The sequence below is a fragment of the Dipodomys merriami genome, unplaced genomic scaffold (genome assembly GCF_024711535.1).
Source record: "Dipodomys merriami isolate MVZ:Mamm:240054 unplaced genomic scaffold, mDipMer1.0.p SCAF_17, whole genome shotgun sequence".
NCBI lineage: Eukaryota > Metazoa > Chordata > Mammalia > Rodentia > Heteromyidae > Dipodomys > Dipodomys merriami.
The window spans coordinates 10,067,738-10,089,918 of NW_027203048.1; the positions used below are offsets into that span (position 1 = coordinate 10,067,738).

The window sequence follows — 22,181 nt, forward strand, 5'->3', positions numbered from 1 at the left end:
CTAAATCCCCAGTCTGGCTTTTTTTTTTTTTTTTTTTAATTCTTGAATTCCCCAGTAGTCCTGCTTGTATTTTATGATTTTCTTACAAGCAGACTTAGTTCCTTATGCTGTGATTCACCAAAGTTCACGTAAAAAGTGAAGCTCAGGCTAGGAATGTGGCTTGGTGGTAGAGTGCTTGCCTAGTGCGCAGGAAGCTCTGGGTTGGATTCCTCAGTACCACATAAACAGAAAAAGCCGGAAGCAGGGTGCTGGTGGCTCATGCCTGTAATCCTAGCTACTCAGGAGGCTGAGATCTGAGGATTGAGGTTCAAAGCCAGCCTGGGCAGGAAAGTCTGTGAGACTCTTTATCTCCAATAAACACCTAGAAAACCGGAAGTGGAGCTATGGCCCAACTGGTAGAGCGCTAGCCTTGAGCTGAAGAGCACAGGGACAGCACCCAAGCCCAGAGTTCAAGCCCCATGACTGGAAAAAAAAAACAAAAAAACAGAAATATCCAGAAGTGGTACTGTGGCTCAAGTGGTAGAGTGCTAGCCTTGAGCAAAAGAAGCTCAGGGACAGCGCCCAAGCCCTGAATTCAAGTTCAGGACTGGCAAAAAAAGAAAAGAAAAAAAAAGTGAGTGTGAGGCAATGTCCCAAGGGAATGGATCATCCTTAGGAAGGTACAGAATATGGGTTAAGGTGATGGCTACCACACTTCAGTCTTATGCCAGGCCAGAAATCAGAATACCACATCAGAATCACCTGGAAAATTCTTAGATATACAGAAACCCAAGTTTCATCCCTCTGTGAACCCCAAGATTCACAATCAGTTGATCTAAGGAGGGTCCTGGATGTGTCTGTTTTAGAGCAAGTCAGATAATTGATAACTATCAAGAAATGGAAACTCCTCTTAGTGTGAGGTCTTACAGAATTGTAAATAATCACCAAAAGTCTATAGCATGCATGAGGCCCTGGGTTTGATCCTCAGCAAGGAAGAAATGGTGGGGGAGGTGGTGAGAGACAAAGCTTTAAGCAAAGTTACATCTTAATTATGTCTTCAGTTTAAGATACTATTGGAAGATAGGGTCCACATTCTTTATTTAGATCCAGGACTGGGACTCCAACTCAGTATCTGATGCTTTCACTCCTTGGCTAGCATAATACCAACAGAGCCACACCTCCAACCCTGAAAGGATTGGTTATTCTCTCTTTCTTCCCCCCCACCTCCTCTCCCCCTCTCCCTTTCTCTCTCCCCCTCTCTCCCTCTCTCCCCTGTCCTGGGGCTTGAATCAGGGATTAGGCACTGTCCCTGAGCTTCTTTAGCTCAAGAATAGCAGTCTAGGGCTGGGAAGGTGGCTCAGCGGTAGAGCGCTTGCCTTGCATGCCTGAGGCCCTGAGTTCGATTCCTCAGCACCACATAAGCAAAAAGAAAAAAGCCGGAAGTGGCGCTGTGGCTCAAGTGGTAGAGCGCTAGCCTTGAGCTGAAGAGCTGAGGGACAGCGCCCAGGCCCAGAGTCCAGGCCCCATGACCGGACCCCCTCACCAAAAAAAAAAAAAGAATAGCACTCTACCACTTCCATTCAGACTTTTTCTGTGGTACTAAGGAATGGAACCCAGGGCTTCATGCATGCTAGCCAAGCACTCTACCATAAGCCACATTCCCAGCCCTCTCTTTTTTCTCTTTCATTCTTTCTTCCTCCCTCCCTCCCTCCCTCTTTCTTCCTCCCTCCCTCTCTCTCCTCCTCCCTCCCTGCCTCTTTACTTTCTTTCATTTTTTTCTTTGTTGGTTGTGGGGCCTGAACTCTGGGCCTGGGCGCTGTCCCTCAGCTCTTCAGCTCAAGGCTAGCGCTCTACCACTTGAGCCACAGCGCCACTTCCGGCTTTTTTTTGCTTATGTGGTACTGAGGAATTGAACCCAGGGCCTCATGCATGCAAGGCAAGCGTTCTGCCACTGAGCCACCTTCCCAGCCCCTCTTTCTTTCTTTCTTTCTTTTTTCTTTTTTTTTCTTTTTTTTTTTTTGCAAGTCCTGGGGACTGACATCAGAATTTACTCAAGGCTAGCACTCTACCACTTTGAGCCACAGCACCACGTCTGGCTTTTTCTGCTTATGTGCTACTGAGGAATTGAACACAGCGTCTCATGCCTGCTAGGCAAGCACTCTCCCACTAACCTACATTCCCAGCTTTGCCTGCTTCCTTGCTTGCTTGCTTTTTCCTTCCCTCATTCCTTCCTTCCTTCCTTCCATCCTTCCTTCCTTCCTTCCTTCCTTCCTTCTTCCTTCTTCCTCTCTCTCTCTCTGTCTTTCTTTCTCTTTCTTTCCATTCTATCCATAGAGGAATAATATGATTAGAGATATGGTAATGGTCTCTTACTGAGAAAGCAAACTTTGAGCAAAAATGCAATAAATTTTCCAATTACTGCCAGGCACTGGTGGCTCATACTTGTAATCCTAGCTACTCAGGAGGCTGAGATCTGAGGATTGCAGTTCAATTTCTTTCCTTTTTTTTTTTTTTTGGTCCGGTCGTGGGGACTGAACTCTGGGCCTGGACACTGTCCCTCAGCTTTTTCAGCTCAAGGCTAGCACTCTACCACCTGAGCCACAGCACCACTTCCGGCTTTTTACTTTTTGCTTATGTGGGGCTGAGGAATCGAACCCAGGGCCTCATGTATGCAAGGCAAGTGCTCTACCACTGAGCCACCTTCCCAGCCCCAGGATTGCAGTTCAAAACCAACCCTGGTAGGAAAATTCGTGAGACTCTTATATCCAATTAACCACCAGAAAACTGGAAGTGGTGCTGTGGCTCAAATAGTAGAGCTTTAGCCTTGAGCTGAAGAGCTGATGGACACCACCCAAGGCCCAGAGTTCAGGCCCCACGACACACAAAAATCCTAAATCGTTAAAAGGTTTCCTTTAAAAGATGTTTGGAAGGAATTTAGATTGGTTGTGAAAAAGTTGAGAAAAAAGATTATAGAAGCTGCACATCAGTGGCTCACGCCTGTAATCCTAGGTACTCAGGAGGCTGAGATCTGAGGATCAAGGTTCAAAGCCAGCCCTAGTAGGAAACTCCGTGAGACTCTTATCTCCAATAAACCACTCAGAAAACCAGAAGTGGCATTGTGGCTCAAGTGGTAGAGCACTAGCCTTGAGCTGGAGAATTGATGGATAGCACCCAGGCACAGAGTTTATGCCCCAGGACTGACAAAAAATTTTTTAAAAAATAAAGAAGAAGATAATAGATTGTGGTAGAATGCTGGTGGCTCACACTTGTAATCCTAACTATTCAGTAGACTGAGATCTGAGAATGGCTGTTTGAAGCCAGCTTGGGCAGGACAGCCCATGAGATTATTATCTCCAATTAACACTTAAAAAAAAAAACAAAAACAAAAAAACACCTAAGTGGAGCTGTGGTTCAAGTGGTAGAACACAGGGACAGCTCCCACAAGTTCAAACAGTAGGACCCATGCACATGCACACACATAAAGGTGATAGATTCTGGGTGACTCATTGAAAACTAAAGACAAAACTGGTTGATGGAAATTCATTGCCATTAGACATATATATGGAGGAAAAAGGATCAATCAATCAACTGAACTTGGGAGTCATAATTGCCAAATTTCACTGCCCTTAAAGGGAGAAATCTCTAAATCTGACTGAGATAAAGAAGAAACTTCACAGAAACTCATTTTCTCATTTCTTCACCTTACAACGTTTATTTTAAAAACTAATCTTTTTTCGGAGGCATGAGCCTTTCTCTTTCAACTAGTTCCTTTCTAGTACTTATAGGGAACCCTTCAGCAGCCTGAAACTCTCCTCTTATTTCAAACTTTCAGTCTTAAATTGCTCAAATACTTCATAAAATTTCACAAGATCATGTATTTGTCTCCTCTTAAAACCGTAAACTGGGTTCTGGTGGCTCATGCCTGTAATCTAAGCTACTTATCACATCTGTGTGCTGCTCTGGAGTCTGAGATCTGAGGAAAGAGTTCTGAAGCCAGCTCAGACAATAAAGTACATGAGATTCATCTCCACATAAGCACAATAAACAAACAAACAATCTTGGCACTGGTGGCTCACACCTATAATCCTAGTTATTCAGAAGACTGAGATCTGAGGCATTCGGTTCAAAGCCAGCCCCGGCAGGAAAGTCTGTGAGACTTATCTCCAGAAAACAGGAAATGGCACTGTGGCTCAGATGGTAGAGGGCTCGCCTTGAGCTGAAGAACTGAGGGACAGTGCCTAGGCCCAGAGTTCAAGCTCCACAACCAACAACAAAAAAATGAAAGTGGATCTGTGGCTCAAGTGGTAGAGTGCCAGCCTTAAGTGAAAAAGCTAAGGTACAATGCATAGAGGCTCTGCGCTCGAGTAACAGTGCACACGCACACGCACACACCACAGGAGTCCAGGCATGGTCATACCTATAAGCCCAGCAATCTAGAGACTGAGTCAAGAGGATCAAAAGTTTGAGGTCAGGGCTGGGAAGGTGGCTCAGTGGTAGAGTGCTTGCCTTGAATGATTGAGGCCCTGGGTTTGATTCCTCAGCACCACATAAGCAGAAAAAGCCAGAAGTGGTGTGATGGCTCAAGTGGTAGAGTGCTAGCCTTGAGCTGAAGAGCTGAGGGACAGCGCCCAGGCCCAGAGTTCAGGCCCCATGACTGACAAAAAAAAAGAAAGAAAGAAAGAAAGAAAAAGTTGGAGGACTGCTTGGGTTATATAGTGAATTCCAGGCCAGTGTTATCTACATAGGGAGATTCCTGAAAATCAATCAAAAATACAGAACTAAGCACATACACCTACTGTACTAGAATGGGCCGAAATCAGAAATACAATCTATGATGTGGGGTAACCCGAACTCTTTTTAGTGCAGCAGTCTGTGAAAACCTCTTGCAAAGTTTTAGCAAATAGTTAAGTATTAATTTTCAGTATCGTGTCTTATCTTGTTTTGTTTTGTGTTTTTAAAGCTTCCTGATGAATGAGTGCCCTGCTCAGTCGGTCTCCTCCGCCACTCGTAAAGGTGATGGGCTCCCCTCGGATTGGAGGCTATGTCTAGAGCTCCTTTTGTCTTTTCATGCGATTAGGACTGTCATGGCGCCTTGGAGAAGAGGGAGAAGTCTTTCCCTTCGTCCAGCAGAATCACTGGGGGCACCTGGACGGGGAGGACCGGTGGACAGAGACGAGCCCCAGCGGAGACCGGAGACCGAGACGACCCACCCCTCGGCGATGTGTCGGCCCCGACGGCGCACAGGGAGGAGACCCGGCTGAGCACCGCCCGGCGAGCGCCCGTCTGCGGGCACCGCCCCTCACCGCCCCGTCCAATGGAAACCTGGCGGCGCGGCGGCACCGCCCATCTGTTGGGCCGGACGCCGCGAGGGCGGGGCCCGCAGTTCGGTTGCGCTGTGGAGCGCAGCTGTGAGGGAGTCGCTGTGCTCCGAGGTCCCGGAACCCGAGCTGGAGCTGAAGCGCAGGCTGCGGGCGCGGAGCCGGGAGGTGAGCCCTTGGGGGACGAGTCCCAGAGGCAAGGGCTTGCGAGACGATGGCAGGACCGCGCCCGAGCCCTGGGACAGTGGGACCGGCCGGAGGGTACTGTGGGCGGCGCGGCTCACTCGGCAGCCAGGCCCGCTCGGCCTGACCTGCCGCAGCCGAGGAGCCGCCACGGCCTTGACCGCTGACCCGCTCGTCTGGCTTCCCCGGCGTGGCGGCGGCCGCCCGGAATTCTGCGGGCGCGGGTCGGGAGGCCCAGGCGTTCGCTTGGAACTCCAGCCGCGAGAGGCGGGGCCGGCGGCGGGGGCGGGGCGGCGGTCGCGGCCTGGTGGCCTGCGGCAGGAAGCGCGGCGACCCGGCCGGGCCTGCTCGCGGGGCGGGGCGCCGGCGGCGCGGGGGCGTGGCCTGCGGGGCCTGACGGCGCCGCGGGGCCGGCCTTTGATGAGGTGGCCCCCAGCGCGCGCGCCCGCCCTCCCGCCCGGAGGGGCACACTCGCGCCTGCAGCCGCTGGCCTCCACACCGCGGCTGCGCGACCTGTTGGAGTGTGAGAGCGTCAGGGCCTCCTCCTTCCCCCGAGCTTGCTCCTTCCACCCTTCTACGGGGCCTCGGAGGCCTTCCGGGTTGACTCGGGGTGAGGGCGGGTGTGGAGCCTGTGGCTGCGAGCTGTTGCCGAGTTGACAGGCTTGTTGTGTTAATTATGACAGTGCCCGAGAACAACTTTGCAGGGTGACTGACACTGCTCCGCGGGGCACGTAGCGCCTCAGGGTGGCTGGAGGCTGCGAGGAGATTGCCCTTAGGGGCAGAAATGGACTTTTCCTGTGTGGTCGCTATTTTAAACCTCTGGGTACCTCGGAAGCAGAGCCCCCAGTGTTGCAGGTGTATTCATCACTAGAAGGAGTTCTGCGGAAGACCTTGCACTTCCCGCATTTTGCCTACCTGGGCAAGACTGGGGAGGAAGAAGACAAGCACATCCCTGGGCATCTGTGTAATTGATGATTTGGCCTCTGCTGGGGTGCTCTTGGTCCAGAAGGTTCTTAGATCCCTTTAGCTATTGCCTTTTTTGTATTATTGATTCCACTATTTTTTTTTAAATTGTAATCTTGCTGGGAGTTTTACTTCCGATTTTGGATGTGCTTAATGAATATAGCTGATCTAGGATCTTTTTTTGGGGGGGGGGTCTGGTCGTGGGCCTGAACTCTGGGCCTGGGCGCTCGCTGTCCCTCAGCTCTGAAGCTCAAGGCTAGCACTCTACCACTTGAGCCACAGCACCACTTCCGGCTTTTTTTTTTCTGCTTATGTGGTGTGAGGAATCCAGGGCCTCATGCATGCAAGGCAAGCGTTCTACCACTGAGCCACCTTCCCAGCCCCGATCTAGGATCTTACAGACTTAACCTATGTGTTTTGTGCTTTGTTGCTCTTTGGAGTTCCTAAATGTCTTAAAAATCTTCTGACCTAGGTTAAACAGTATAGGTTGAGGTTAGACAGTATAAGCAGAGGAGAGCATTAGAAGTTCTGAAAGACTGGTGTGGATTGGAGGCGTCTGGCATTCTGAATTTAGAGATGACAATTTAGTCTCCAGGATATCCTCTTTCTGTTGGACTCCACTTCCTTGAGCCCAGCACACATAGGTTTTAATTCCTTTTCAGCTGTTGTTCTTAGCTGTATGCAATAACATTCATTGCTTGTCATGTGACACTCTAGCCCCAGTTGATAATATTTAGCTTTTTCCTGAAGAAGTCATATTCCTGTAGAAATATTATTGAGTTGGTTGCAATTGAAAGGAATACCTATGTCAAATACACTTCCCCATAGAATGGAACCTTCAGAGTCTGAGTAGTGTGAATGAAATGAAGACTGGAAAGTTAATGCCTTGAATTTGTGGCCCTGTAGGTATAGGCATCGCATTTTTTTTTTCTTTCTCAAGGCTAGCACTCTATCACTTGAGCCACAACGCCACTTCTGGCTTTTTCTGTGTATGTGGTACTGAGAAATCGAACCTAGGGCTTCATGCATGCTAGGCAAACACTCTACCACTGAGCCACCTTCCCAGCCCCTAGGCATCTAATTTATTCACTCTTCTATCTCAGTCATTTGACCAGTGGGTGATCTATAATAAGTGTTTACTAAACATTTATTGAGTAAATGAAAAATGTTAGTCAGTACCTACTCACTACACTCACATCATAGGAAGGATTAAGTCATCAAAGATGAAGTCATCACTGCCAAACATGTGTGTCAAGGGTAGCCTCTCCATGGATTAGCAAGCTCATTCTCTTATAGAAGGGATAGTGAGTGCCAAGGTTAGTTCTGCTAGGCTAAATCAGCTTAGGGGTTAGCTGGATTAGGTGGCTGAGGGTAGTAGCCTTAGAGCTGTCTTAAGGTAACAATTTGGAGCCTGGAATCATCTGTTTTCAATAGTGGCTATTTGGCATAGTTCTTGAGCAGAGTGTAGTAGGGGTCCAGGAGTATTCAGAATGGAAACTTACTGGACAAATTGTTGAGAGGGAATGGGACATCCAGTTGTCTGTTCATTTGAACCTTACTTATATAACCTTATAAGTAAACCTTACTTATAACCCCTTCAAAGAACATTATACTGTTTTAAAATTTTTATTTGCCACTCTGGGGTTGTCATCTTCAGCTAAGGTAGCTCTCCTTCAGAGTTACAAGAGTAGTTAATGTTTCAGTATTTACACAGGAATTAGTTCTGATATTGGAGTTAAAGGAAACAAGGGAGGTATGTGTTTTGGGGCTTACAAATGAGGTTAAGACGAAATCTTTGTAGTTTTATTTTGACCGCTGCCTTCTTTGTCTTTGCCCAACCACTGCAGGCGTGAGTGTTCATTCCAGTATGTCGGAGGGAGAGTCTCAGACAGTACTCAGTAGTGGCTCAGACCCAAAGGTAGAATCCTCATCTTCAGCTCCTGGCCTGACTTCAGTGTCACCTCCTGTGACCTCTACAACCTCAGCTGCTTCTCCCGAGGAAGAAGAAGAGAGTGAAGATGAATCTGAGATCTTGGAAGAGTCACCATGTGGGCGCTGGCAAAAGAGGCGAGAAGAGGTAAGGTGATGGAAGCATCACTCTTGGGAGAATAAATTATTTAAAAGGTGAGAACAAGTGGCGCTGTGGCTCAAGTGGTAGAGCGCTAGCCTTGAGCTGAAGAGCTGAGGGACAGCGCCCAGGCCCAGAGTTCAGACCCCACGGCCGGACCCCTCCCCCCCAAAAAAAAACCCAAAAAACAAAAGGTGAACTAGAAGGGCTATCCAAAGAGGCAGACCAGATTTCAATAGATTGGGCACTGGGAGAAGTTGGTCTCACAGAGTATTAAAATAAAGAGGTCAACTTTAATAAAATAAAGGGGTAACTTTAATTCCATTTGAACTGTTTCTCAGGTGAATCAGCGGAATGTACCAGGTATTGACAGTGCATACCTGGCCATGGATACAGAGGAAGGTGTGGAAGTTGTGTGGAATGAGGTACAGTTCTCTGAGCGCAAGAACTACAAACTTCAGGAGGTAGGTAATGGTGAAATGCTGTAGCCTGGGGGCTTTAGAACACTGGTGTTTAAAGAGGAGTCCATGTGGGGACACTGACTGGGGGAGAGCGTGTTAGGGGTTAGATCACCTCTGGCTTCTCAGGATCATTAGGGTGATTTGTGAACTCTTACCCATTTGTCTCCCTTGTTCTAGGAAAAAGTCCGTGCAGTGTTTGATAATCTGATTCAATTAGAACATCTCAATATTGTTAAATTTCACAAGTACTGGGCTGACATTAAAGAGAACAAAGCCAGGGTAAGAATTTTCCTCTACTATATCCTGAACTTTCTGTAAGAAACTAGGTACATTATTGCTCTTTTTACTTTCAGAGAATTGGGTAGTTTTTTTCTTTTTTCTTTTGTGCTGGTCCTGGGATTTGAACTCAGGGCTTGGGTATTATCCCTGGTATTTTGGGCTCAAAGCTAGCACTTTGCACTTGAGCCACAGCTCCACTTCTGGCTTTTGGTAAGTAATTGGAGATAAGAGTCTCATTGGCTTCAAACTTTAATCCTCAGTTCTCAGCCTTCTGAGTAGCTAGAATTACAAACATGAACCACCAGCATCCCGCAAAACTTGGTAGTTTTGATCATAATTTTTTTCCCCCAGTATTAGGGATTGAACTCAGTGCTCCTAGACCTGAAAATGTAGTTTTGAAATAGAACTTGAATCCACTGCTATAGTAGTAAGAATTCACCTGTCACATATGGCTTTTGCCCTGCTATAAATGGGGAAGAAATGAGTAAACTTTTGCTTTCTTCTTCCTATGGCTCCTATTTTAGAGTTTTCATTGTTTACTCAGTCTAAGAAAAGGATGCGAAGGGGGCTGGGTAGGTGGCTCAATGGTAGAGCGCTTGCCTTGCATGCCTGAGGCCCTGAGTTCGATTCCTCAGCACCACATAAGCAAAAAGAAAAAAGCCAGAAGTGGCGCTGTGGCTCAAGTGGTAGAGCGCTAGCCTTGAGCTGAAGAGCTGAGGGACAGTGCCCAGGCCCAGAGTTCAGGCCCCACGACCGGACCAAAAAAAAAGAAAAAAAAAAAAAGGATGCTAAGAACAGGAGAGAAAGTTGAAAAAAAAAACCACACATGTTTAACAGGCATCTAGGATAAGTGGTAAAAGTATCTGCCCATCTGGCAAACACAAGGCCCTATGTTCAAAGCACAGTACCACCAAAACATTTGTGTGTGTGTGTGTATGTGTGTATGTGTATATGTCTATATGTGTGTGTTGGTCGTGGGGGTTGAACTCAGCATTGGCGCTGTCCCTCACCTCTTCAGCTCAAAGCTAGCTCTCTACCACTTGAGCCACAGTGCCACTTCTTGTCAAAACATTTTTTTAAATACCCAAAAAACCAAAAGCAAAAAATCATATGTATACTGTATCACTAGGCAAGAAATCACTTCTACTATAAAGCCTTACAGTAAATGCTTCACTTCCCCAGGTAATTTTTATCACAGAATACATGTCATCTGGAAGTCTGAAGCAATTTCTAAAGAAGACGAAAAAGAACCACAAGACTATGAATGAAAAGGTAAGGAAGAAGGAAGACAGAGTTTTGGGTTTTGGAGGTGCTTAAGGAGACTGTTAATTGTGAAGCTGGTTAGGGATAGATGGGAGCATCTATCGGAGGGTTAAGGGAAGGGGTTACTACTAATCCTTGGACCAAATTCTGTTGTAGGCGTGGAAGCGCTGGTGCACACAAATCCTCTCTGCCCTCAGGTAAGTAGTATCTGATTCGTTTCTTTCCTGTGTATTCCTGATTTAGTTCAAACAGATTTCAGGGGCACTACTCTGCCGATCTATTCTGCCTCCCATTTTCTTTGAGTCATATACTGTCACAATTAGGCCCCCCATGGGTCTTGTAAAGGGCGCCTCTTAATGTCCAAACAAAAACAACACTGTCTCCTACTTCTTTCTCTAAGTGCTTATCCAACTATTGAAATTATCAGGCATAATAGAGAGTCACAGTTTGGGGATTATCTTTATGGTGACCAGCAGGAGTCCTGGCCCTTGCTCCTCTTAACCCTTGGGTTCCCCCTGCCCTTAATTTCCCAGTGGCCCCTCTAACAGCCCAGTGCCCCCACAGCTACCTGCACTCCTGTGACCCTCCCATCATCCATGGGAACCTGACCTGTGACACCATCTTCATCCAGCACAACGGACTCATCAAGATTGGCTCTGGTGAGGGGAGGGAGAGGTTCTGGGCATGGGAGCCTCGGGAATTTGGGAACCATGGGGGTAAGAGGAAAGGCATGGTGGAGAACAGAGCAAAATTCTGTGGTATGGACTAGTAACAAGAGACAGGACCTTGCTGGAGGTAATTCATAGGGAGAAGCCAACTAGTGGAGAGGGGGTAGGGTATGTAATCTTGTACCTTTTTGGAGGGAAACTGGGACTAATATAGAGAATTTGAAAGGAGATTGGGAAAGGGCAAGAAATGGAAGTGAGGTCTAATCTCAATCCCTGGGGTCAGATCCTCCCAGAGGAGGTCCAGGATGTGCCTGCTGTGAGTGCTTTCATTTGCTGTGTATCTGTGTGCGGTGTACATTGCCGTGTGCTGTGTCTGTGTGGTTGTTACCATTTGTCTGGGGCTTGGCTGCTCCATCGCTTACAACTTTTCTCTGTTTTCCTCCCTCCCGCTTACGGGCTGCTCTGTTCCCAACAGTCTTTCATAGGATTTTTGCTAATGGTGAGAGCTTCCTCTGCCCCACTTGGGCTCTGTTTGTGCTCCTGCTCCCTTTGCGGCTGCCCAGTGCATGCAGTCGTGGGAGCAAGGCCTGTTCCCCTACGTCCTGGCTTAATTATACCTGCTTAGCTTCTGCCCTGCCAGCCCTCCACTTGCTTGCCCCTCCATAACCTGCTTGTTTCCTGTGGATTCTGCCTGGCTGGCCACTTAACCTTTTAGATTCATATTCCCCCTCATCATCAGGCTGGCTCCCTAAATCATACTGTGCTCCCATATTCTGTGCCTTGTCATTGTTTATGATCAGAGTGAGTCCAAATTAGGCCTGGTACATTGTCCAGCCCTATAGCAGGCAGCATTGAAGAGTAAGAGAGCAGGGATCTGAAAAGTTTTGGTGGGTTAAAGACAAAGCCAATTCAAGGGTATTGGTTCAGTTCTGAACTTTTCTTGAGTTTTAGTTAGTAAAGTTGTATAAGAAGGAGACTAACTCCTTGGTTGTATTCTAATGCTTCTTTACCTTTTCTATCCAAGTTCTTGAAGACTCCCAATTGTCCCAGATTAGGAAAGGCAGCCTGTGTTTTTATGTTAATTTCCATAGATGAAATAAATGTTGGCATTTTTTTTGTGGGATTAGAGATTATTTGTATCTAGGACTTGGGGGGAAGATGACCAAGTCACAAGTTTTCCCTTTGACCATGTTGTTCCTTGACTAGCTAAAGCTCCCACTGTGTTTGGGTAGTGCAAAGTTTTTTAGGAGTCTTAGATGAGAAGCAATAGGCCTGAGAAAGGAGGAGATGATGTCCAGGTGCGGTCTGTGTTTGGATGGTTTCTGATTGTTGGAAGAATGGAGACTTGAGAAATTTGGCTCTGGGGGCCTCTCACTGGAGTAAGACTATGCTTTGTTGGTGGTGGTCAGATTGTGGGTATCTCCCCTACTCCCAGTGGCTCCTGACACTATCAACAATCATGTGAAGACTTGCCGGGAAGAGCAGAAGAATCTACACTTCTTTGCACCAGAGTATGGAGGTAAGGAAGGCATCTTCTGTGTCCTATCTTTTATGCCCTCGTTTTGTACCTCATAGTCTGAGGTGTAGGCAATGCAACTGTACTAGCACACCTTTGTTTTTTTCTAAAGGCATGTCTGGCATTCCTTACCCTCAACCCTCTGCTTTACCAAGCCCTCTTTGTTTTCCCTAGAAGTTACCAATGTGACAACAGCAGTGGACATCTACTCCTTTGGCATGTGTGCATTGGAGGTGAGGAGAATGCGGGAAGGAGTAAAATTGGAAGATGGAAAGAGGACATGGAGGGAGGCTGAGGAAAGTGCTGGTCTTGAGGTAGTGACTGCAAGAAGGCTGAGGTTCTTAGGCCTTCTTTCTTTGTATTTCTTTTCCCTGTAGATGGCAGTGCTGGAGATTCAGGGCAATGGAGAGTCATCTTATGTGTCACAGGAAGCCATCAGCAGTGCCATCCAGCTACTAGAAGACTCATTACAGAGGGTAAGGGTCTTGAGGACTGCTCCTTTTTTTTGGTCCACTGTGGGGCTTGAACTCTGGGCTTGGGCGCTGTCCCTCAGCTCTTCAGCTCAAGGTGAGCGCTCTGCCACTTGAGCCACAGTGCCACTTCTGGTGTTCTAGTCGTTTATTGGAGATGAGTCTTTCGGACTTTCCTGCCCGGGCTGGCTTTGAACCTCGATCCTCAGATCTCATCCTCCTGAGTAGCTAGGAATACAGGCATAAGCTACCAGCACTCAGCCTTGACTGCTCCTTCTTAACTAACTTTCAAATGCTATCTTCTTTTTCTTTTTTCCCTGGTTGTGGAGCCTGAACTGCAGGCCTGGGCACTGTCCCTCAGCTCTTCAGCTCAAGGCTAACTCTCTACCATTAGAGCCACAGTGCTACTTCTGGCTCTTTCTGCTTATGTGGTGCTGAGGAATCAAACCCAGGGCCTCATGCATGCAAGGCAAGCACTCTACCACTGAGCCAGCTTCGCAACCTGATACCTTCTTTTTTGTTACTGTCGGTACTAAGGTTTCAATTCAGGATCTTGTGCTTGCTTTAGGCAGTTATATACTGCCTCCTTTTTTCTTTCTTTTCTTTTTTTTTTTGCCAGTCCTGGGGCTTGAACTTGGGGCTTGGGCACTGTTCCTGAGCTCTTCAGCTCAAGGTGAGCACTGTACCACTTGAGCCACAGTGCCACTTCCAGTAGCTAGGATTACAGGCATGAGCCACCAGCACCTGGCTTCCTGAGTTTCTTTTGATCAAGGCTATCGTTCTACTACTTGAGCCATGAACATCACTTCTAGCTTTTTCTGTTTATGTGGTACTGAGGAATCGAACTCAGGTCTTCATGTAGCATATACGGCCTCTTTAACCAAACCTTAACAGGGTATATTAAGACCAAGAGAACATTCTTTGTTAAATGGCAACTCATTTGTACAACTACTTAAAGATAATTTAAACAAATAATTCTGATTCTCCCCTCCTTCCTCCTCCCCCCAAAAAAGGAAAGGGAACATAAAGCAGAGAAAAAACCAAAGCTGTAAAATTTCTCTTGGAGGTGCCTAACATACTTCTGTATATGTACATACAGGTCTAGGGGGAATACAGTGGTGGGTGATACTGAGGTTAACAGTTGTATGCTAATTGAAGTGTATCCACATGGAGGTAAACTCAATTGATGGTAACTGCAGGCAATTGCTATATGTTCTTAGACAACCATCTTGACATTTTAAAGCAAATCTATTTATTTTTGCCAGTACTTAGGCTTGAATTCCTGGTGCTCTACCATTCGATCCTCTACTTCTGCGTTTTGGTGGTTAATTAGAGATAAGAATCTCAGATTTGTGTTTCTGGGCTGGCTTTGACCTAGGATCCTAAAATTTTAGCTTTCTGAGTAGCTAGGATTACAAAAATGAGACATCAATGCTTGGCAGCATATCAATTTAAATTAGTTATATTAGTCATTTGGCATTTCTTTCTTTTTGGTTGGTCATGGGGCTTGAGCTGGGCCTGAGTGCTGTCCTTGAGCTAAATGTAGCTGTTTAGCTCAAGGCAAGCACTCTACCACTTGAGCCACAGCACCACTTCTGGTTTTCTGGTGGTTAATTGGAGGTGAGAGTCTCACAGACTTTCCTGCCTGGGCTGGTTTTGAACCATGATCCTCAGATCTCAGCCTCTTGAGTAGCTAGGCGATTACAGGCGTGAGCCACTGGCGCCTGGCTCATTTGGTATTTCTATTAGTTTTTTTTTTTTTTTTCTCTCCGTTGTAGGGCTTGAACTCTAGGTCTGAGCACTGTCCCTCAGCTCTTCAGCTCAAGGCAAGCACTCTTAACGGTTGAGCCACATCAGCACTTAGTTTTCTAGTGGTTTATTGGAGATAAAAGTCTCACGGAATTTCCTGCCTGTCTCACGGAATTTCCTAGCTTTGAACCGTGATCCTCAGATCTCAGCCTCTTGAGTAGCTAGGAATATAGGTGTAAGCCATTGGTGCCTGGCTCTATTAGTTTTAAGTAAAGAAGGTTCCTTGAAATAATGATTTCAGATTGAAAAGATTTAAGCATTAAAGCAGGTAGACTATCGTAAGAAGAGGCTAGACTGAAAGGTCCAAATAAAAATAATTTGTGGGGCTGGGAAGGTAGCTCAGTAGTAGATTGCTTGCCTTGCATGCGTGAGGCCTGGGACTCAATTCCTCAGTACCATATAAGCAGAAGAAGCCCGAAGTGGCACTGTCTCAAGTGATAGAGTGCTAGCCTTGAGCTGGAGAGCTGAGGGACAGTGCCCAGGCTCAAGAGTTCAGGCCCTATGCTGGACAAAAAAATAAATAGTAATTCATTAGGGAAGGGTTATGAATAACAGAAGAGAAAGAAGAAAAACTATTGGAAGATTTGAGGATAGAGTGGAGTGAGACATTTGATTGGGATATTCAAATGTAAGATTAGATATGTAACCTTGTTGATCTTCAAGCCTTTTTCTTTCAAGTGAGAAAGCAGGTTGTCATGGGACATATGTGAAGTAGAAAAGGAGGAAAAATGGTTATTAGAGAAAGCATGGGAAATTCAGTCACTGTAGTGGACAAAGTAAATTTTAATACTAGGTTCCAAGTGGATTAAAGGGAAGGAAAAATTAAATTTAGCATAGACTGAAGAAAAGCCAGGTGCTGGTAGCTCATTCTGTAATCCTAGCTACTCAGGAGGCTGAGATGTGAGGATTTGCAGTTCAAAGACAGCCCTGGCAGAAAAACCTGTGAGACCAGAAAACTGGAAGTGGTGCTGTGGCTCAAGTGGTGGAGCTCTTGCTTTGAGCTGAAGAACACAAGGACAGTGCCCAGGCCCAGAGGTCAAGAAAGATTGAAGAAAGGTTGACAGTGAGTGGGCTAATAAAACAGAAAAGGAGGTCAGTTGCTGGTGCCTCATGCTCATAATCCCACCTGTTGAGGAGTCAGAGATCTGAGAATCAATGTTTGAAGTCAGTTTGGGCAGACAAATCCTCAAGCCTTTTTTTTTTTTATAGTAACTTTATTCATAATGACCACAAATTGGAAACAATCCAAATTTCCATCAACATTAGAATGGACAAACTGTGGTACAGTAATACAATGGAATATGACACAGAGTCAAAAAATGAATTGCTGCTACAATATGAATTACTCTTGTAGACATATACTCAAGACTCTTATTTCCAATTAGTCATCATCAAAATAAGAAGTGGTAGAGCACAAGCCATAAGTAAAAGAGCTGAATTCGAGGCCCAGAGCTGGAAGCCAGAGGGTAAGCCTCAGTACTGGCACAAAAAAAATAGAGAAGGAAAAGGGCAAGGGTTAATAAAGAGCAGTGCAATATAGATGGGGCAAATTTGATCAGAGTACATTTATTATATGCCGTTGTAAATATCACAATGAAGTCTCATTGTACAATTAATTTATACTGATAAAAAGTGAACGTGTATTTGACACTGTTGATGTAGATGCCAGGCTTGTTAGGGCTGCCACATGGGACATAGCCCCAGGAGGTGATGCCGTGCAGCACCCCCTTGCAGACCAGCAGGCCCCCCAAGTCTCCCACAGAGGTATCTTTGCCACCCTCCAAGTGCCCTGCACACTGGGAAGGTGGCTCAGTCGTAGAGTGCTTGCCTTGTATGCATGAGGACCTGGGTTCGATCCCTCAGCACCACCTAAGCAGAAAAAGCCAGAAGTAGCGCTGTGGTTCAAGTGGTAGAGCGCTAGCCTTGAGCTGAAGAGCTGAGGGACAGCGCCCAGGCCCAGAGTCCAGGCCCCACGACCCACCAAAAAAACAACAAAAAGTTGGACAAGGTGATTCACTCCTCTAATCCTAGGTACTTGGGAGGCTGGGGGGAAGGAGTAGGGAGAGGAATTGCTCAGGCTACCCTGGGCAAAAAGTTCCTGAGTGCTTGTCAACCAATGCTTGGTGGTGCATACCTGCTATCCCAGTAGGAAATGTAAAGTAGCAAGATTGTAGTGTAGGCATAGGCACAGGTGCGGCCTGGGCAAAAAGTAAGATCCTAGAAAATCAGCAGTTTCAAAAAGGACTGGAGGCTTGGCTTAGCGGTAGAACACTAGTAAGAAGCCCGAAGCTGGGCGCTGGTGGCTCACACCTGTAATCCTAGCTACTCAGGAGGCTGAGATCTGAGGATCGCGGTTCAAAGCCAGCCCGGGCAGGAAAGACCATGAGACTCCTATCTCCAATAAACCACCAGAAAACCGGAAGTGGCGCTGTAGCTCAAGTGGTAGAGTGCTCGCCTTGAGCTGAAGAGCTGAGGGACAGCGCCCAGGCCCAGAGTTCAAGCCCCACGACCGACAAAAAAAAAAAAAAGAAGCCCGAGTCTGTGAGTTCAAACCACAGTACCAGAAAGAACAACAAACAAAAAAGAAAGGCTGTGATTAGAAAATAAAATATTAAAGTTAAGTAACAAATATCAATTTTCAAATCCCAGTATATTTCCTCAGCAACTGCTGAGTTCCTAGTGTACAAATCTTTGTGCTAGTGATGAAATGAAAGCTGGAAATGAGCACAGTGTAGGGTTTCTAGATATCTGCTCTAGTTTATTGTTCTCTTCTAGGAGTTCATTCAGAAGTGCCTGCAGCCTGAGCCTGCTCAAAGACCAACAGCCAGAGAGCTTCTCTTCCACCCAGCACTGTTTGAAGTACCCTCACTCAAACTCCTTGCTGCCCACTGCATTGTGGGCCACCAACGTGAGTCTCCTTTACCATTTTAGGGATTTTTTTTCCAACCAAGGGCCTTCTAAATATCACTAGTGAATGTGTCCTTTTTTTTTTTTATTTCCAAAAGGATATTCTACCTCTGTCTCTCCTTGTGCTTTATGACACTAATCTCTGACTCTATAATATGCTATCCCATCCTGTCCCCCAGACATGATTCCAGAGAATGCTTTGGAGGAGATCACCAAAAACATGGACACCAGTGCTGTGCTGGCAGAAATCCCTGCAGGACCAGGAAGAGAGCCAATTCAGACTTTGTGAGTAACTGACTGACAGGGTCTGAAAAAGGAAAAGTGTTCACTAACCACCTTGAGGCTTTATAAATTCTTATGCTTTGGGAAAAGTTAAATCTGCCATTTGCTTGTTCCGTTACCTTCCACTATCTTTCTTTTCTAGGTACTCTCAGTCACCAGCTTTGGAATTAGACAAATTCCTGGAAGATGTCAGGTGAGGGAAGGATGAGAAAGGCAGGCTTGCTGGGAGGAAGCAGGGGCAGTTGTCCTGAGTCATTTGCAAGCCCATATGACCTGTTTTCATCTCCCTCCAGGAATGGAATCTACCCTCTGACAGCCTTTGGGCTGCCTCGGCCTCAGCAACCACAGCAGGAGGAGGTGACATCACCTGTTGTGCCCCCTTCTGTCAAGACTCCAACACCTGAGCCAGCTGAGGTGGAGACTCGCAAGGTGGGACTGTGTGGGTGTGTCCACATTCATAGGAGAGGGGGATGGGGGGGTTTGTACTGCATTTCCAGCACCTGGCACCATGTCTTATAGGCTAAAAAGACTTCCAGGGGTTGGTCATTTTTACTGACTGGTTTGTACACTAGTGACTCTCTCTGCTCTGTCCTAGGTGGTGCTGATGCAGTGCAACATTGAGTCAGTGGAGGAGGGAGTCAAACACCATGTAAGGCTCTGGGCCAGGGCTGCACCTGTCTGGTGCTCAGAGAATGGGGAAGGGTATCCTCATTTTCCTGTCCTCTTTTCTAGCTGACGCTTCTGCTAAAGCTGGAGGACAAACTGAACCGGCACTTGAGCTGTGACCTGATGCCAAGTAAGTCTCTCCTTTCCCTTAGAGGATCTGTGAACCTTACCTTCTAGGGACACAAGATTGGGGACAGTGACAAGTAACACACACTGACTCACATGTAATGACTATCTTCCCCCTCAAATGGGTGGCTGGGATGATTCGAAGGGCTCTGTGTCTCTTCTCTCACTCTGAACTTACCTCTCGTCTGTTTCTGTGTCAGATGAGAACATACCTGAGTTGGCAGCCGAGCTGGTGCAGCTGGGTTTCATTAGTGAGGTGGGTTCCTGCTCTCCTGCGCCTGGATGGCCCCCTGCCTTCTCTTCCCTCAACCCCATCTCACTGAGCTTCTCTCTTCAGGCTGACCAGAGCCGGCTGACCTCCCTGCTTGAGGAGACCCTGAACAAGTTCAATTTTGCCAGGAACAGCACTCTCAACTCAGCCGCTGTCACCGTCTCCTCTTAGAGCTCATTCGGGCCAGGCCCCCATCTGCACTGTGGCTGTCCCTGGACGTGCTGCAGCCCTCCTGTCCCCCCCTTCCCCCCAGTCAGTATTACCCTGTGAAGCCCCTTCTCTCCTTTATTAATCAGGAGGGCTCTGGGGCTCCCTGGTTTTGAGCATCATCCTATCCCTTCCCCTCTCTTCCTCCCCTCTGCACTTTGTTTACTTGTTTTGCACAGACGTGGGCCTGGGCCTTCTCAGCAGCCGCCTTGTAGCTGGTTGCTAGTAGCTGACCTGCCGGCTCCCGCCCAGCCTGTGTGCACAGGAGGCCCGCGGGCACTGGGGAGCTGTTCTACGATCCCGCTGGGGTGGACGGGCGGGAGAGAGGTGGTGCTGCAGTGGTGGCCCTGGGGGGGGCCATTCGATTCGCCTCAGTTGCTGCTGTAATAAATTCTACTTTTTGCTAAATGGTTGTGTGCTTGCGCCTTTCCGCATTGGTGCCCACAGGTGTTGCAGCCAGCCCAGGCCCGCGCGGGCGGAGCCCTAGGTGGCTGGCGGGAGGGCGGGGCCCGGGTGGGGCGGGGCCCAGGTGGAGCGGGCTGGCTGCCGCTGGCCGCCGGGCCGTAGGTGTAGTTGTAGCGGAAGCCGCGCCCGGCGAGCCCCAGGCGGATGGCGGGGTGGGGCGGGGCCGAGCTCCAAGGCTGGGGGCGGAGCCGGGCCCAGGTAGAGCTGCCCGGCGGTGCCAGCCAGGAGCCGCGCGGCCAGGCCCGCGGGATGAGGTGCTGCCGCCTCTGCGTCTTTGGTAACTTCCGCCACTTTGCTCTAGGTCCCTGACCCCCCTCAGCCCGGCCAAACGCCGCAATTGGCCCTGCTCCGCGGCCGCTCGCCCTCGGGTCAGCCGCCCCGGCTCAGGTCCGCCCTTCCCCCTCCGTTACAGACGCCGCCCGAGGGCCTCGGCGGCTCATGCGCGTGGGCCTCGCGCTGATCCTGGTGGGCCATGTGAACCTCCTGCTGGGAGCTGTGCTGCACGGTACAGTCCTGCGGCACGTGGCCAATCCCCGCGGCGCCATCACGCCGGAGTACACCACTGCCAATGTCATCTCCGTGGGCTCGGGGCTGCTGGTGAGACTGCGGGCTGGCTGGGGGGCGGAGCTGCCAAGAGCCAGCGGGCCAAAGGTGTGGTGTCTTCCGCAGAGCGTTTCCCTTGGTCTTGTGGCCCTTTTGGCGTCCAGGAACCTTCTTCGCCCAGGACTGGTGAGAGGGGCAAGGGGAGCGGGAGCTTCAAATAGAGAACGTGAGATGTCTTGTCACTACGAAACTAAGCCAGGCCCAGGCTGCTCATTCACCCTGGTCCTCTGCCCTGCCAGCACTGGGCCCTATTGGTACTGGCTTTGGTGAACCTCCTCCTGTCCGCTGCCTGCTCCATGGGCCTCCTCCTAGCTGCGTCACTCACTGTGGCCAATGGTGGCCGCCGTCTTATTGCTGACTGCCATCCAGGACTGCTGGATCCTTCCATACCGCTGGATCAGGGATCTGGGCACACCAACTGCTTCTTTGACCCCACAAGAATCTATGTGAGCATATTCCTTCTGGCTGTCCACAAAACTGTGACCCTGCTCTTTTAACTTCCTCCGTTTGCTCCTAGCCCAATCCTTCCCTTTACTTTTAGGATACAGCCTTGGCTCTCTGGATCCCTTCTCTGTTCATGTCTGCAGCAGAGGCTGCTCTGTCTGGTTACTGCTGTGTGGCTGCACTCACCCTTCGTGGAGTTGGGCCCTGCAGGAAGGAAGGGTTTCAGGAACAGGTGAGGAAGAGAAACAGGAAGGGTTCATCCCACAGACTGCTAAAAAGGAGCTGATATGTCACTGGGCATCAGGGAACTGACTGCACCTTTTTCTGCAGCTGGAGGAACTGACAGAACTTGAATCTCCTAAATGTAAAAGGCAGGAAAATGTGCAACTATTGGATCAATATCAAGAACTCCAGGCATCAGAGAAAACCTGGGTGTAGGACAGGTAAAGGGCCCTGAGGATGGGGCACGGGGAAGTGTTCTTGCAATGCAGCTAAGTCTTTGCTATGCTGCTTTGCCCTCTGACCTGGTTGGTTCTTCCTTTATCAGGCAGGTGCCAATCTGAGGCCCAGTCCACATGTATTTTCCACTAAACAAGGAGCTCTTGAGCCCAGGATGATATAAATAACTGTAATAAAAAAACTTATCTTTTCTTCTACTTGGTTATGATTTCTTTGAAGGAAAGGGTACGTTGCTGTTTCCAACACACAGAGATCAAAAGACCATGATCAAAGAATATAGTGGTCTCAATTACTTACTCAATTACTTTTAATGAAAGAGGCCCAGACTCTTCCTCACTGAAAGGAAAAGCTAGTGCTGGGGAGCCCTCCACACCACTGACTGATGAATTTCAGCACATCCTGGCATACTGGGCTGTGGGAGGTCTGTGAACAAAGGGGAGAAACAGGAGAGGAACTCATTAAAGTTGGTGTGGAGGCACCAGCTCCATTTTGGTGCCGGGGGAGCAGGTTAGCATCTGCATCTGCCTTCTGGACCATCTCTCCCAACATTCTAGTGAGACTCCGCTCAGACCCCTCCCCTCTAGAGCTGCGCTTTCTGCCCTCGTCAAGTACTGTCTCTAACCTTGATGGCCATAAGAAACTTATTCCAGTTGTCCTTGTTAGCAGCCTTCCCTGGCCGCTTAAATTCAATTTTATTCCTCAGGATGGGGTAACCTGTGGAAAAATAAAAGAAAAAAGGTAAATTAGAATTTGGAAGAAACTGAGGAGGGAAGT

General features: G+C 48.1%; 3 protein-coding genes across 8 annotated transcripts in view; 2 read left to right on the forward strand and 1 right to left on the reverse strand.

The window, feature by feature from the left end:
- Positions 1-5,345: 5,345 nt before the first annotated feature.
- Nrbp1 (nuclear receptor binding protein 1) lies at positions 5,346-19,844 on the forward strand. Of its 4 annotated transcripts, XM_070025262.1 has the most exons (19): positions 5,346-5,465; positions 8,291-8,520; positions 8,853-8,975; positions 9,150-9,251; positions 10,434-10,523; positions 10,671-10,711; positions 11,079-11,173; positions 11,658-11,681; positions 12,618-12,701; positions 12,873-12,931; positions 13,076-13,174; positions 17,753-17,885; positions 18,064-18,169; positions 18,309-18,359; positions 18,460-18,595; positions 18,762-18,815; positions 18,899-18,962; positions 19,159-19,214; positions 19,296-19,844. In XM_070025262.1, exons 2-19 carry the CDS (start codon positions 8,311-8,313, stop codon positions 19,398-19,400), a joined length of 1,632 nt encoding a protein of 543 aa, XP_069881363.1. In that variant the 5' UTR covers positions 5,346-5,465; positions 8,291-8,310; the 3' UTR covers positions 19,401-19,844. The 4 variants fall into 4 exon arrangements, with proteins under 4 accessions (XP_069881363.1, XP_069881364.1, XP_069881361.1 ...); XM_070025263.1 differs by lacking the exon at positions 11,658-11,681 and having other exon boundaries at positions 5,352-5,465; XM_070025260.1 differs by having other exon boundaries at positions 5,368-5,465; positions 19,159-19,844.
- The window catches only part of Ift172 (intraflagellar transport 172), a 45,440-nt gene continuing 39,429 nt past the window's right edge, over positions 16,171-22,181 (reverse strand). Inside the window, exons 47-49 of the mRNA XM_070025259.1 lie at positions 22,030-22,121; positions 21,705-21,830; positions 16,171-20,655 (exon numbers count right to left, since the gene is read on the reverse strand). Of these exons, the coding sequence (XP_069881360.1) occupies positions 21,741-21,830; positions 22,030-22,121 (182 nt within the window). The 3' untranslated portion in view covers positions 16,171-20,655; positions 21,705-21,740. The remainder of the gene's footprint in view (positions 20,656-21,704; positions 21,831-22,029; positions 22,122-22,181) is intronic.
- Positions 20,095-21,604, forward strand: Krtcap3 (keratinocyte associated protein 3). Of its 3 annotated transcripts, XM_070025265.1 has the most exons (7): positions 20,095-20,178; positions 20,314-20,498; positions 20,571-20,630; positions 20,744-20,950; positions 21,046-21,180; positions 21,279-21,391; positions 21,496-21,604. In XM_070025265.1, the coding sequence occupies exons 1-6, from the start codon at positions 20,151-20,153 to the stop codon at positions 21,384-21,386; spliced, it is 723 nt and encodes a 240-aa protein (XP_069881366.1). In that variant the 5' UTR covers positions 20,095-20,150; the 3' UTR covers positions 21,387-21,391; positions 21,496-21,604. The 3 variants fall into 3 exon arrangements, with proteins under 3 accessions (XP_069881366.1, XP_069881365.1, XP_069881367.1); XM_070025264.1 differs by having other exon boundaries at positions 20,314-20,630; XM_070025266.1 differs by lacking the exon at positions 20,095-20,178 and having other exon boundaries at positions 20,340-20,630.